The 13,595-nt window shown below is 50.7% G+C and overlaps 1 protein-coding gene across 3 annotated transcripts in view; it reads left to right on the top strand.

The window, feature by feature from the left end:
- p2rx1 (purinergic receptor P2X, ligand-gated ion channel, 1) overlaps positions 1-13,595 on the top strand; it is a 297,386-nt gene that overhangs the window by 104,180 nt on the left and 179,611 nt on the right. For all 3 annotated transcript variants that reach the window (XM_072469151.1, XM_072469150.1, XM_072469152.1), the window contains exons 2-3: positions 1,976-2,123; positions 6,464-6,535. In XM_072469151.1, the coding sequence (XP_072325252.1) occupies positions 1,976-2,123; positions 6,464-6,535 (220 nt within the window). The remainder of the gene's footprint in view (positions 1-1,975; positions 2,124-6,463; positions 6,536-13,595) is intronic.

Raw genomic sequence — 13,595 nt, 5'->3', positions numbered from 1 at the left:
TGGCGAGGCCTGATAATGAAATTCCATTACGTCACTGGTGGGAGACCGGGTAATCTGCAGGGAGGAATCCTGCCCATGTCAAGCGCAATTTGGGACTCGTGAGATTTTCCGCTCCCGTATTCAAACTCACTCAAGAAGAATGGGAATGGAAAATCCCAGCCAGTGTTGCTGGATCTTTGGCGTCCACCTGAGAGGGCAGATGGGGCTTCTGTTTGGATGTCTCATCCAGCAGTACCGCACCTCTGACAGGGCCACACTCCTCAGTGTCAGCCTAGATTTTATGCTCAAATCTCTTGTAGTGAGACTTGTCGGTCCCCAATCTTCTGCTTTGGGTGAGAGCTACACCTGAGCCTTGGCTAAAATGGCTGCTCAGAAAGACTGTCAAATGAAATTGTGCAGTGTCTCCTCCCTAGTGTCCCTTTCCTTACAAAGAGTCTGGGCGTTTTTGACATATGCTGTCCCTAGGTTCCGAAGTCAATGGCCAACCTTGCTTCGAAATGTTTTCTTTACCACAAACATCGAACCATAAAAAAATTACAGCAAAGAAGGAGGCCATTCGGCCCATCCGAGGACATCCCTGTCCCCTTTCTAATCCTACCTTCCTGCACCCGGTCCATAGCCCTGTAGCTTACAGCACTGCTGATCCAGGTACTTTTTAAAAGAGTTTAGGGTCTCTGCCTCCACCAACAACTTGGGCAGTGAATTCCAGACTCCCACTACCCTCTGCGTATCCTCATGTCCCCTCTACACCTTCCCCCACTTATCTTAAATCTATGTTCCCTGGTTCTCAAATTCTCCACCGAGGGAAACAATTTTATCCTGCCCACTCTATCACTTTCCCTCATAATTTTGTTCACCTCAATTAAGTCACCCCTCAGCCTTTCTTGTTCCAAGAAAAATAACCTCTACCTACCCAATCTCTCCTCGTAGCTACACTTTTCTAGCCCTGGCAACTTTCTTGCAAACATCCTCTCCACTCTCTCCAGAGCAATAACGTCCTTCCTGTAATGTGGTAGCCAGAACTGCACACAATATTCCAGCTGTGTCCTCACCAGTGTTTTATACAATTCTGACATTATAACCTTACTTTTACATTCTATACCTCTGCCAATGAAGGAGAGTATTCCATTTGCTTTCTTTGCAACCGTGTCTACTTGTAAAACTTGTATGCCAAGATCTCTCACTTCATCTACCCCTGGTGCGAAGGGCAAAGTTTAGAGGAGATGTTTGAGGCAAGTTTATTACACAGAGGGTAGTGGGTGCCTGGAACTCGCTGCTGGATGAGGTGGTGGAAGCAAGTACGATAGTGACGTTTAAGGGGTGTCTTGACAAATACATGAATAGGATGGGAATAGAGGGATACAGACCCCAAAAGTGTAGAAGGTTTTAGGTTAGACGGGCAGCAAAGGCGGCGTAGGCTTGGAGGGCTGAAGGGCCTGTTCCTGTGCTGTACTTTTGTTTGTTCTTTGTTTGTTGGATTTGTAAGGACAGTCAGTGGCTGCTGGCATCCAACAACTTGAAATTACAACCAGTATTACTGCCAGCCCAGCCTGTGCATAACGCCAGCCGCAGAAATACTCCAATGAGCTGCCCTTTGTGTGAGGCAGGGTCACGGGGATCAGACTTACACCGTCCTATCAGCAGTGGTCCCAACAACATTGGATGAGATCTCCAAGACAGGCCTTCCATAACACAGCCCACGATACAAATTCTCTATGTAGGTATTTGGAAACATTAATGAAGACTAGAGTGGCCTCCTGCACCATGTTTAATCAGCCAAATGAGTTGGAGCGAAGATGGCCTGGGTTTTATCTGGTTTCTCACCTTTCAGTGGAATGTGCTGTCTGTGCATCATGATGTGTAAGCTGTGTGGAATATATTGGATGGAGAAGTGGGTCCTTTCCTATCCACCTTTGTTAATACATAGGAGATGAGGTGTGAGAATAAACATTAAATTTTCATTCTTCTGTTGCAGGTGGGTTTTCATCTATGAGAAAGGTTATCAATCCACAGATTCCACCGTCAGCTCAGTCTCGGTTAAAGTGAAAGGCATTGGCTTCACCAACCTCTCCGAAATAGGACCCAGGATTTTTGATGCAGTTGACTACGCATTCCCGTCACAGGTAAGGTCAACCCAGGGAGGAAGGAAAGTTGTGGCGGTGAACTAAGGGGCCTTATTATTCTTTCTATAATGGGACACCTAAAACTTCACACAGTCTCCAAAAGTGGTCAAATGAATGGTTTATTCAAATTTCCCCAGACTCTGTGGGCTTCATGGTCCTGGGGTATTGGTCCTGTGGGGGGGGGGGGGGGGGGGGGTTCGGTGTTGGGAGCTCAACGTCCTGCAGATCATTGATCTGCTGGATGTGGGGTTAGTTGGGCGGAGGGGGTGGTGGTGGTGGTGGTGTGTGTGTGTGTGTGTGCAGAGAGAGTCCTGGGGGTTTGGGTCTTGGAGGGTCAGTGTCCGAAGGGTCAATGATCTGGAAAGATGAGGAGGGTTCAGAGTCGTGGGTATGGGTCGTGGAGGTTCAATGTTCTGGGGTGGTTGCCAATCTGGTGGGGGGGGGGGGCTGGTTGCAGAGTCCTGGAGGTTTGGGTCCAAGGAGTTGGGGCCTTGATATTCAGGGTCCAGCAGGGTCAGTTTCTTGGGGGCCAGGATAATAGGCTTCAGGGTTTGAGGTGTTGGGGTCCTGGGGGTCGGCATCCTGGGAGCCAGGGCCCTAGGTGGTTGGAGTCCTGGGTGGTTGGAATTCTGGGTGGTCGGGGTTCTGGGTGGTCGGGGTTCTGGGTGGTCGGGGTTCTGGGTGGTTGGGGTTCTGGTGGTCGGGGTTCTGGGTGGTCGGGGTTCTGGGTGGTCGGGGTTCTGGTGGTCGGGGTTCTGGTGGTCGGGGTTCTGGGTGGTCGGGGTTCTGGGTGGTTGGGGTTCTGGGTGGTTGGGGTTCTGGGTGGTTGGGGTTCTGGGTGGTCGGGGTTCTGGGTGGTCGGGGTTCTGGGTGGTCGGGGTTCTGGGTGGTCGGGGTTCTGGTGGTCGGGGTTCTGGGTGGTCGGGGTTCTGGGTGGTTGGGGTTCTGGGTGGTTGGGGTTCTGGGTGGTTGGGGTTCTGGGTGGTTGGGGTTCTGGGTGGTCGGTGTTCTGGGTGGTCGGTGTTCTGGGTGGTTGGGGTTCTGGGTGGTTGGGGTTCTGGGTGGTCGGGGTTCTGGATGGTCGGGGTTCTGGGTGGTCGGGGTTCTGGGTGATTGGGGGTTGTGGGTGGTCGGGATTCTGGGTGGTTGGGGGTTCAGGGTGGTTGGGGGTTCTGGGTGGTTGGGGGTTCTGGGTGGTCGGAGTTCTGGGTGGTCGGTGTTCTGGGTGGTCGGGGTTCTGGGTGGTCGGGGTTCTGGGTGGTCGGGGTTCTGGGTGGTCGGGGTTCTGGGTGGTCGGGGTTCTGGGTGGTCGGGGTTTGGGTGGTCGGGGGTTCTGGGTGGTCGGGGTACTGGGTGGTCGGGTTTCTGGGTGGTCGGGGTTTTGGGTGGTTGGGGGTTCTGGGTGGTTGGGGGTTCTGGGTGGTTGGGGTTCTGGGTGGTTGGGGTTCTGGGTGGTTGGGGTTCTGGGTGGTCGGGGTACTGGGTGGACGGGTTTCTGGGTGGTCGGGGTTTTGGGTGGTTGGGGGTTCTGGGTGGTTGGGGTTCTGGGTGGTCGGGGTTCTGGGTGGTCGGGGTTCTGGGTGGTTGGGGTTCAGGGTGGTCGGGTTCTGGGTGGTCGGGGTTCTGGGTGGTCGGGGTTCTGGGAGGTTGTCGTTCTGGCTGTCAAGATTCTGGAAGTTGCGGTTCTGGGCTGTTGGGGTTCTGGGTGGTTGGGGTTCTGGGTGGTCGGGTTCTGGGTGGTCGGGGTTCTGGGTGGTCGGGGTTCTGGGAGGTTGTCGTTCTGGCTGTCAAGATTCTGGAAGTTGCGGTTCTGGGCTGTTGGGGTTCTGGATGGTTGATGTTCTGGGGTCGGAATTCTGGGGGTCATCGTTCTGGGGGTCGGGACTCTGGGAGTTGAGGTTCTGGCCTGTTGGGGTTCTGGGGGTTGGGGTCCTGAGTGGTTGGGGTTCTGGAGGGTCGGGGTTTTGTGGGGTCAGCGTTTTGGGAGTCAGGGTCCTGAGGGTTGGGGATCTGGGAGTTGGGGTCCTGGGTAGTTGGGCCCTGGGGTTATGATTCTGGGGGTCAGGGATCTCGGGTTTGAGTTCCTGTGTGGTTGGGATTCTGTGCGCTTGAGGTTCTGGGTTGTTGGGGCTCTGGGTGGTCAGGGTTCTGGGAGCTGGGGTTGTGGGGTTCTGGGAGTCAGGGTCCTGAGGGCATTCTGAGGGTTGGGATTCTGGTATTTGGGGATCAGACAGTCGGGGTTCTGAGGGTTAGTGCCATATAAAGAGAGTCAAGTTACGACAATCTGATTGATTGAGCTTGGTCACCATAACTAGTGAACAAGTCCATTGCTGCTCTATCATGTTACTAGCAGGAAACTAGGATGCTCTCTAGATTTCCTTTGGGTCTTTCCTTATCTGCTATTTCTAATGTTTCTAATTGACACAAAAGTCCCAAGTGCCAACGACCTAAATACCTCTGTTCAAAATGTGGGGATATTCCAAACTCCTGTCACAGGTCGACCCGGTGCTAGCCAGGGTTCCTGGGACCGCTGTGGACTTGATAATGCCCCAGGTTGGGGAGGTGGGATGAGAGTGGGCAGCGGTGTGGCAGTCCAGATATTATCCACCTGTCCTGCTATCTTAAGGGACTGGTGTATATGCACACCAAAATCTCTCTGATCCTCGGTGCTTCCCAGTGTTTATTGTGTATTCCTTTGCCTTGTTTGGCCTGATCAAGTGCATCACCTCACACTTGTCTCGATTGAATTCCATTTGCCACTGATCAGCCTATCTGACCAGCCCGTCTATATCCTCCTGTAATCTAAGGCTATTCTCCTCACTATTTACCACCCCACCAATTTTTGCAACATACGGGAACTTACTGATCAATCCTTCTACATTCAAGTCTAAATCATTTAAGTAAACCACAAACAGCAAGGGCCCCAACACTAATCCCTGTGGGACCCCACTGGACACGGGCTTCCAGTCAGAGAAATACCCCTCGACCATCACTCTCTGCTTCCTGCCACTCGGCCAATTCTGGATCCAATTTGCCAAATTTCCTTGGGTCCCATGGGCTCTTACCTTCACTATCAGTCTCCACCACTCTAGGAACATGGGACCATAGGAATTAGGAGCAGAAGTCATCAAATCAGCCCTTCAAGCTCCTTCTTGAAACCATTTAATAACTCAGGCTTCCTTGTGAGAAGCAGCTCCTCCCCATCTCAGTTCTAAATCTACCGCTTTTCAACCTATAACCGTGACCTCTCGTTCTAGATTGCTCTACAAGGGGGAACATTTGGTCTACGTTTACTTTATCAATCCCTTCGCTATCGGTCTTCCATGTGGGACCTTATCAAAAGTCTTGCTGAACTCCAAATGGACTACGTCAAATGCATTTCCCTCGTCTACACACTTGGTCACCTCTTCGAAAAATTCAATCAAGTTGGTCACACAGGACCTGCCCTTAACAAAACCATGCTGACTGTTCTTGATTAATCCCCACCTCTCCAAATGCAGATTAATTCTGTGTCTCAGAATTGCTTCCAGATCGTTCCCCCATCACTGAGGTTAGACTGACTGGCCTGTAATTTCCTGGTTTACCCCTTCTTGAATAATGGTATCACATTGGCCATCCTCCAGTCCTCTGGCACCTCTCCTGTGGCAAGGGAGGAATGGAAAATTATTGCCAGCGCCCCCGTTATTTCCTCCCTTGCTTCATTCAACAGTCTTGGATAAATTTCACCTGGCCCTGAGATTTGTCTACTAAAGCCTGTCAGACCCCTCAGAACCTCCTCTCTGTCTATGTAATGAATGGGAGGGAGGAGGCCACAAGGTGCTGCAGCGCTTTTGTTGTGAGACCTTTAAAGCTGCATTTTCACATCTTTTCATGTTTAAACAAATGTTTGAATGGAAACAATGGTGTCCTCGATCTACCATGGCCATTTGAGAATTGACTTCAGTCGTAAACACCAGGACGTAAAAATCTGATCGCAGTAAAAGTGGCCACAGATAGATTGTTGTGAAAATCCATCTGACTCATGGAATCCTTCGAGGGAGGGAGCCTCTTGCCCACCTGTAATCCAATCCCACAGCACGACTCTAGTCCTCCGAATTGGCCCAGCCTCTCAGCTGGATCTTTACTTCCTCGGGGCAACAAGTGGGGAATAAATGCCAGTGGAGCCTGTGGTACCCACAGCCTGAGAATGAAGACAATAATTTGCAATTAACAAACTTTCAAAGACTCGAATGTTGAAATTCTGAATGACTGGCTGGGAATGGTGACTACGTCAGTTAGTTTCAGAGAGAGGAAGCATCTCGCTGTGACACTTCAGCATTTAACAATATTTCCTTTCTTAGGGATCGGACTCCTTTGTAATTATGACCAATTACATTGTCACCCCAAGGCAGTCCCTGAAGCACTGTGCACAGGTAAGCGATTGTTTATACTGGATATCCTCCAACTGAACAATTCAATTTGGTAATGAAAGGCGTAGTTTGGAGCTGCCCATCATACACTGGGTGCATTTTGATGTGGAGAGTGTACAATAGACGTGGGGCTGGACTCTGCGCCGGCGGGATCCTCCGTTTCGCCGGCAACGCACTCACGCCCGTGGATTTCTCGACGGCGTGGGGGTCCCATAATGGCAAACCCAAGTGGCTGGCTGTCTGGGCGGAGAATCCTGCTGCCGGCGGGGCATGCCACAGCAGAAAACGGTTGCAGCGGGACAGAGAATTCCGCCCATGTAATTCAAACACACCGTGGCTAACGCAGGTTAAAATGAAAGGAAAGTCGCCATAGTCCTAGGTGCCCATAGACTGCGTTCCCCTTTGAGGGGGGAGTTGACTGGTTGTGATTCAACCTGAGCATGACCACACCCCAGGCCGGGGAGGGGGGGGGGGGCAAGGTTGAGAAGGCATTGCCTTCACGAATAACCTCAACTGGTATGGGAATTGAACCATTGGCCTCTCGGTGCGTAACAAACCATCTGTGCAACCAACAGAGGTAAAGCGCCCACCAGGTTACAATGACCATCATGGTATCAGCTTCACATGGAGACATTTGGTCCACCTATCTCCAATATATCTTTACTACATTTCTAATCTTGCATTCCATTAGTTGAGAAGAACCAGTTTAGATCCCTCCTGAAACCCATTAAGGTCTTGTTCCTATGACCATGAGTCAGTAACCCATACCACACAGTCACCTGTGTCAGTAACCCATACCACACAGTCACCTGTGTCAGTAACCCATACCACACAGTCACCTGTGTCAGTCACCAGTACCATACAGTCACCTGTGTCAGTAACCCGTACCACACAGTCACCTGTGTCAGTAACCCGTACCACACAGTCACCTGTGTCAGTAACATGAACCACACAGTCACCTGTGTCAGTAACCCGTACCACACAGTCACCTGTGTCAGTAACCCGTACCACACAGTCACCTGTGTCAGTAACATGAACCACACAGTCACCTGTGTCAGTAACCCATACCACACAGTCACCTGTGTCAGTAACCCGTACCACACAGTCACCTGTGTCAGTAACCCATACCACACAGTCACCTGTGTCAGTAACCCATACCACACAGTCACCTGTGTCAGTCACCCGTACCACACAGTCACCTGTGTCAGTAACCCATACCACACAGTCACCTGTGTCAGTAACCCATACCACACAGTCACCTGTGTCAGTCACCAGTACCATACAGTCACCTGTGTCAGTAACCTGTACCACACAGTCACCTGTGTCAGTAACATGAACCACACAGTCACCTGTGTCAGTAACCCGTACCACACAGTCACCTGTGTCAGTAACATGAACCACACAGTCACCTGTGTCAGTAACCAGTACCACACAGTCACCTGTGTGAGTAACCAGTACCACACAGTCACCTGTGTCAGTAACCCGTACCACACAGTCACCTGTGTCAGTAACCCGTACCACACAGTCACCTGTGTCAGTAACATGAACCACACAGTCACCTGTGTCAGTAACCCGTACCACACAGTCACCTGTGTCAGTAACCCGTACCACACAGTCACCTGTGTCAGTAACCCGTACCACACAGACACCTGTGTCGGTAACCCGTACCACACAGTCACCTGTGTCAGTAACCCGTCACACACAGTTATCTGTGTCAGTAACCCGTACCACACAGTCACCTGTGTCAGTAACCCGTACCATACAGTCACCTGTGTCAGTAACCAGTACCACACAGTTATCTGTGTCAGTAACCCGTACTACACAGTCACCTGTGTCGGTAACCCATACCACACAGTCACCTGTGTCAGTAACCCGTACCACACAGTCACCTGTGTCAGTAACCCGTACCACACAGTCACCTGTGTCAGTAACCCGTACCACACAGTCACCTGTGTCAGTAACCCGTACCACACAGTTACCTGTGTCAGTAACCCGTACCACTCAATCACCTGTGTCAGTAACCCGTCACACAGTCACCTGTGTCAGTAACCCGTACCACACATTCACCTGTGTCAGTAACCCGTACCACACAGTCACCTGTGTCAGTAACCCGTACCACACAGTCACCTGTGTCAGTAACATGAACCACACAGTCACCTGTGTCAGTAACCCGTACCACACAGTCACCTGTGTCAGTAACCCATACCACACAGTCACCTGTGTCAGTAACCCATACCACACAGTCACCTGTGTCAGTAACCAGTACCACACAGTCACCTGTGTGAGTAACCAGTACCACACAGTCACCTGTGTCAGTAACCCATACCACACAGTCACCTGTGTCAGTAACCCGTACCACACAGTCACCTGTGTCAGTAACATGAACCACACAGTCACCTGTGTCAGTAACCCGTACCACACAGTCACCTGTGTCAGTAACCCGTACCACACAGTCACCTGTGTCAGTAATCCGTACCACACATTCACCTGTGTCAGTAACCCGTACCACACAGACACCTCTGTCAGTAACCCGTACCACACAGTCACCTGTGTCAGTAACCCGTCACACACAGTTATCTGTGTCAGTAACCCGTACCACACAGTCACCTGTGTCAGTAACCCGTACCATACAGTCACCTGTGTCAGTAACCAGTACCACACAGTTATCTGTGTCAGTAACCCGTACTACACAGTCACCTGTGTCGGTAACCCATACCACACAGTCACCTGTGTCAGTAACCCGTACCACACAGTCACCTGTGTCAGTAACCCGTACCACACAGTCACCTGTGTCAGTAACCCGTACCATACAGTCACCTGTGTCAGTAACCAGTACCACACAGTTATCTGTGTCAGTAACCCGTACTACACAGTCACCTGTGTCGGTAACCCATACCACACAGTCACCTGTGTCAGTAACCGGTACCACACAGTCACCTGTGTCAGTAACCCGTACCACACAGTCACCTGTGTCAGTAACCCGTACCACACAGTCACCTGTGTCAGTAACCCGTACCACACAGTTACCTGTGTCAGTAACCCGTACCACTCAATCACCTGTGTCAGTAACCCGTCACACAGTCACCTGTGTCAGTAACCCGTACCACACATTCACCTGTGTCAGTAACCCGTACCACACAGTCACCTGTGTCAGTAACCCGTACCACACAGTCACCTGTGTCAGTAACATGAACCACACAGTCACCTGTGTCAGTAACCCGTACCACACAGTCACCTGTGTCAGTAACCCATACCACACAGTCACCTGTGTCAGTAACCAGTACCACACAGTCACCTGTGTGAGTAACCAGTACCACACAGTCACCTGTGTCAGTAACCCATACCACACAGTCACCTGTGTCAGTAACCCGTACCACACAGTCACCTGTGTCAGTAACATGAACCACACAGTCACCTGTGTCAGTAACCCGTACCACACAGTCACCTGTGTCAGTAACCCGTACCACACAGTCACCTGTGTCAGTAATCCGTACCACACATTCACCTGTGTCAGTAACCCGTACCACACAGACACCTCTGTCAGTAACCCGTACCACACAGTCACCTGTGTCAGTAACCCGTCACACACAGTTATCTGTGTCAGTAACCCGTACCACACAGTCACCTGTGTCAGTAACCCGTACCATACAGTCACCTGTGTCAGTAACCAGTACCACACAGTTATCTGTGTCAGTAACCCGTACTACACAGTCACCTGTGTCGGTAACCCATACCACACAGTCACCTGTGTCAGTAACCCGTACCACACAGTCACCTGTGTCAGTAACCCGTACCACACAGTCACCTGTGTCAGTAACCCGTACCACTCAATCACCTGTGTCAGTAACCCGTACCACACAGTCACCTGTGTCAGTAACCCGTACCACACAGTCACCTGTGTCAGTAACCCGTCACACAGTCACCTGTGTCACTAACCCGTACCACACATTCACCTGTGTCAGTAACCCGTACCACACAGTCACCTGTGTCAGTAACCCGTACCACACAGTCACCTGTGTCAGTAACATGAACCACACAGTCACCTGTGTCAGTAACCCGTACCACACAGTCACCTGTGTCAGTAACCTGTACCACACAGACACCTGTGTCAGTAACCCAGACCACACAGTCACCTGTGTCAGTAACCCGTGCATATATCCAGCTGTGTCAGCAACCTGTACCACACAGACACCTGTGTCAGTAACCTGTGCCACACACTCACTTGCATCAGTAACCTGTTCCGACAGTTAACTGTGTCAGTAACCCATTCCACACAGGAACCTGTGTCGGTAACCTGTGCTACACAGGAACCTGTCAAAACAGTCACCTGTTTCAGCATCCTGTTCCAGACAGTTGCCTGTACCAGTAACCTGGGGCGTCATTCTCCGCCGGCGGGAGTCTCCATTTTGCCGGCGCCCGGGGGTTTCCCGGCGGCGCGGGGCTGCCCCACAATGGGAAACCCCATTGACCGGCCGGTGTTACGGAGACTCCCGCCGGCAGGGTGAAGCAGAAATGTGGCGAGGCGGGTTGGAGAATTTCGCTCAAGGTTCCAAATGTCACATGTGTCAGTAACCAGTTCCACACCTTCACCTTTGTCAGTAACCTGTTCCATACATTCACTTGTGTCGGTAACCAGTTCCACACTGTCATGTGTGTCAGTACCCCGTACCACACATTCACATGTGTCAGTAACCAGTACCACACAGTCACCTTTGTCAGTAACCTGTTCCATACATTCACTTGTGTCGGTAACCAGTTCCACACTGTCATGTGTGTCAGTAACCCGTACCACACATTCACCTGTGTCAGTAACCAGTACCACACAGTCACCTGTGTCAGTAACCCGTACCACACAGTCGCCTGTGTGAGTAACCAGTACCACACATTCACCTGTGTCGGTAACCAGTACCACACATTCACCTGTGTCAGTAACCCGTACCACACAGTTATAGAACATAGAACGATACAGCGCAGTACAGGCCCTTCGGCCCACGATGTTGCACCGAAACAAAAGCCATCTAACCTACACGATGCCATTATCATCCATATGTTTATCCAATAAACTTTTAAATGCCCTCAATGTTGGCGAGTTCACTACTGTAGCAGGTAGGGCATTCCACGGCCTCACTACTCTTTGCGTAAAGAACCTACCTCTGACCTCTGTCCTATATCTATTACCCCTCAGTTTAAAGCTCTGTCCCCTCGTGCCAGCCATTTCCATCCGCGGGAGAAGGCTCTCACTGTCCACCCTATCTAACACCCTGATCATTTTGTATGCCTCTATTAAGTCTCCTCTTAACCTTCTTCTCTCCAACGAAAACAACCTCAAGTCCATCAGCCTTTCCTCATAAGATTTTCCCTCCATACCAGGCAACATCCTGGTAAATCTCCTCTGCACCCGCTCCAAAGCCTCCACGTCCTTCCTATAATCCGGTGACCAGAACTGTACGCAATACTCCAAATGCGGCCGTACCAGAGTTCTGTACAGCTGCAACACGACCTCCTGACTCCGGAACTCAATCCCTCTACCAATAAAGGCCAACACTCCATAGGCCTTCTTCACAACCCTATCAACCTGGGTGGCAACTTTCAGGGATCTATGTACATGGACACCTAGATCCCTCTGCTCATCCACACTTCCACGAACTTTACCATTAGCCAAATATTCCGCATTCCTGTTATTCCTTCCAAAGTGAATCACCTAACACTTCTCTACATTAAACTCCATTTGCCACCTCTCAGCCCAGCTCTGCAGCTTATCTATATCCCTCTGTAACCTGCTACATCCTTCCACACTATCGACAACACCACCGACTTTAGTATCGTCTGCAAATTTACTCACCCACCTTCTGCGCCTTCCTCTAGGTCATTGATAAAAATGACAAACAGCAACGGCCCCAGAACAGATCCTTGTGGTACTCCACTTGTAACTGAACTCCATTCTGAACATTTCCCATCAACCACCACCCTCTGTCTTCTTTCAGCTAGCCAATTTCTGATCCACATCTCTAAATCACCCTCAATCCCCAGCCTCCGTATTTTCTGCAATAGCCTACCGTGGGGAACCTTATCAAACGCTTTGCTGAAATCCATATACACCACATCAACTGCTCTACCCTCGTCTACCTGTTCAGTCACCTTCTCAAAGAACTCGATAAGGTTTGTGAGGCATGACCTACCCTTCACAAAGCCATGCTGACTATCCCTGATCATATTATTCCTATCTAGATGATTATAAATCTTGTCTCTTATAATCCCCTCCAAGACTTTACCCACTTCAGACGTGTCAGTAACCCGTACCACACAGTCACCTGTGTCAGTAACCCGTACCACACATTCACCTGTGTCAGTAACCAGTACCACACATTCACCTGTGTCAGTAACCCGTACCACACAGTCACCTGTGTCAGTAACCCGTACCACACAGTCACCTGTGTCAGTAACCCGTACCACACAGTCACCTGTGTCAGTAACCCGTACCACACAGTCACCTGTGTCAGTAACCCGAACCACAGTTACCTGTGTCAGTAACCCGTACTACACAGTCACCTGTGTCAGTAACCCCTCCATTCATTCATCTGTGTCTATAACACGTACCACACAGACACCTGTGTCAGTAACCCGTACCACACATTCACCTGTGCAGGAACCAGTACCACACATTCACCTGTGTCAGTAACCAGTAACAGACATTCAGCTGTGTCAGTAACCCGTACCACACAGTCACCTGTGTTAGTAACCCATACCACAGTTACCTGTGTCAGTGACCCAGACCACACAGTTACCTGTGTCAGTGACCCATACCACAGTCACCTATGTCAATAACACGTACCACACAGTCACCTGTGTCAGTAACCCATACCACACAGTCATCTGTGTCTATAACACGTACCACACAGACACCTGCGTCAGTAACCCGTAGCGCACATTCACCTGTGTCAGTAACCCATACCACACATTCACCTGTTTCAGTAACCCGTACCACACATTCATCTGTGTCAATAATGTGTACCCCACATTCACCTGTGTCAGTAACCTGTTCCACGCAGTCACCTGTGTCAGG

This window comes from Scyliorhinus torazame, chromosome 12 (assembly GCF_047496885.1).
Source record: "Scyliorhinus torazame isolate Kashiwa2021f chromosome 12, sScyTor2.1, whole genome shotgun sequence".
Taxonomy (NCBI): Eukaryota; Metazoa; Chordata; class Chondrichthyes; order Carcharhiniformes; family Scyliorhinidae; genus Scyliorhinus; species Scyliorhinus torazame.
The sequence above is the reverse complement of the archived record's forward strand: the minus strand, read 5'-3'. Positions and strand labels throughout refer to the sequence as shown.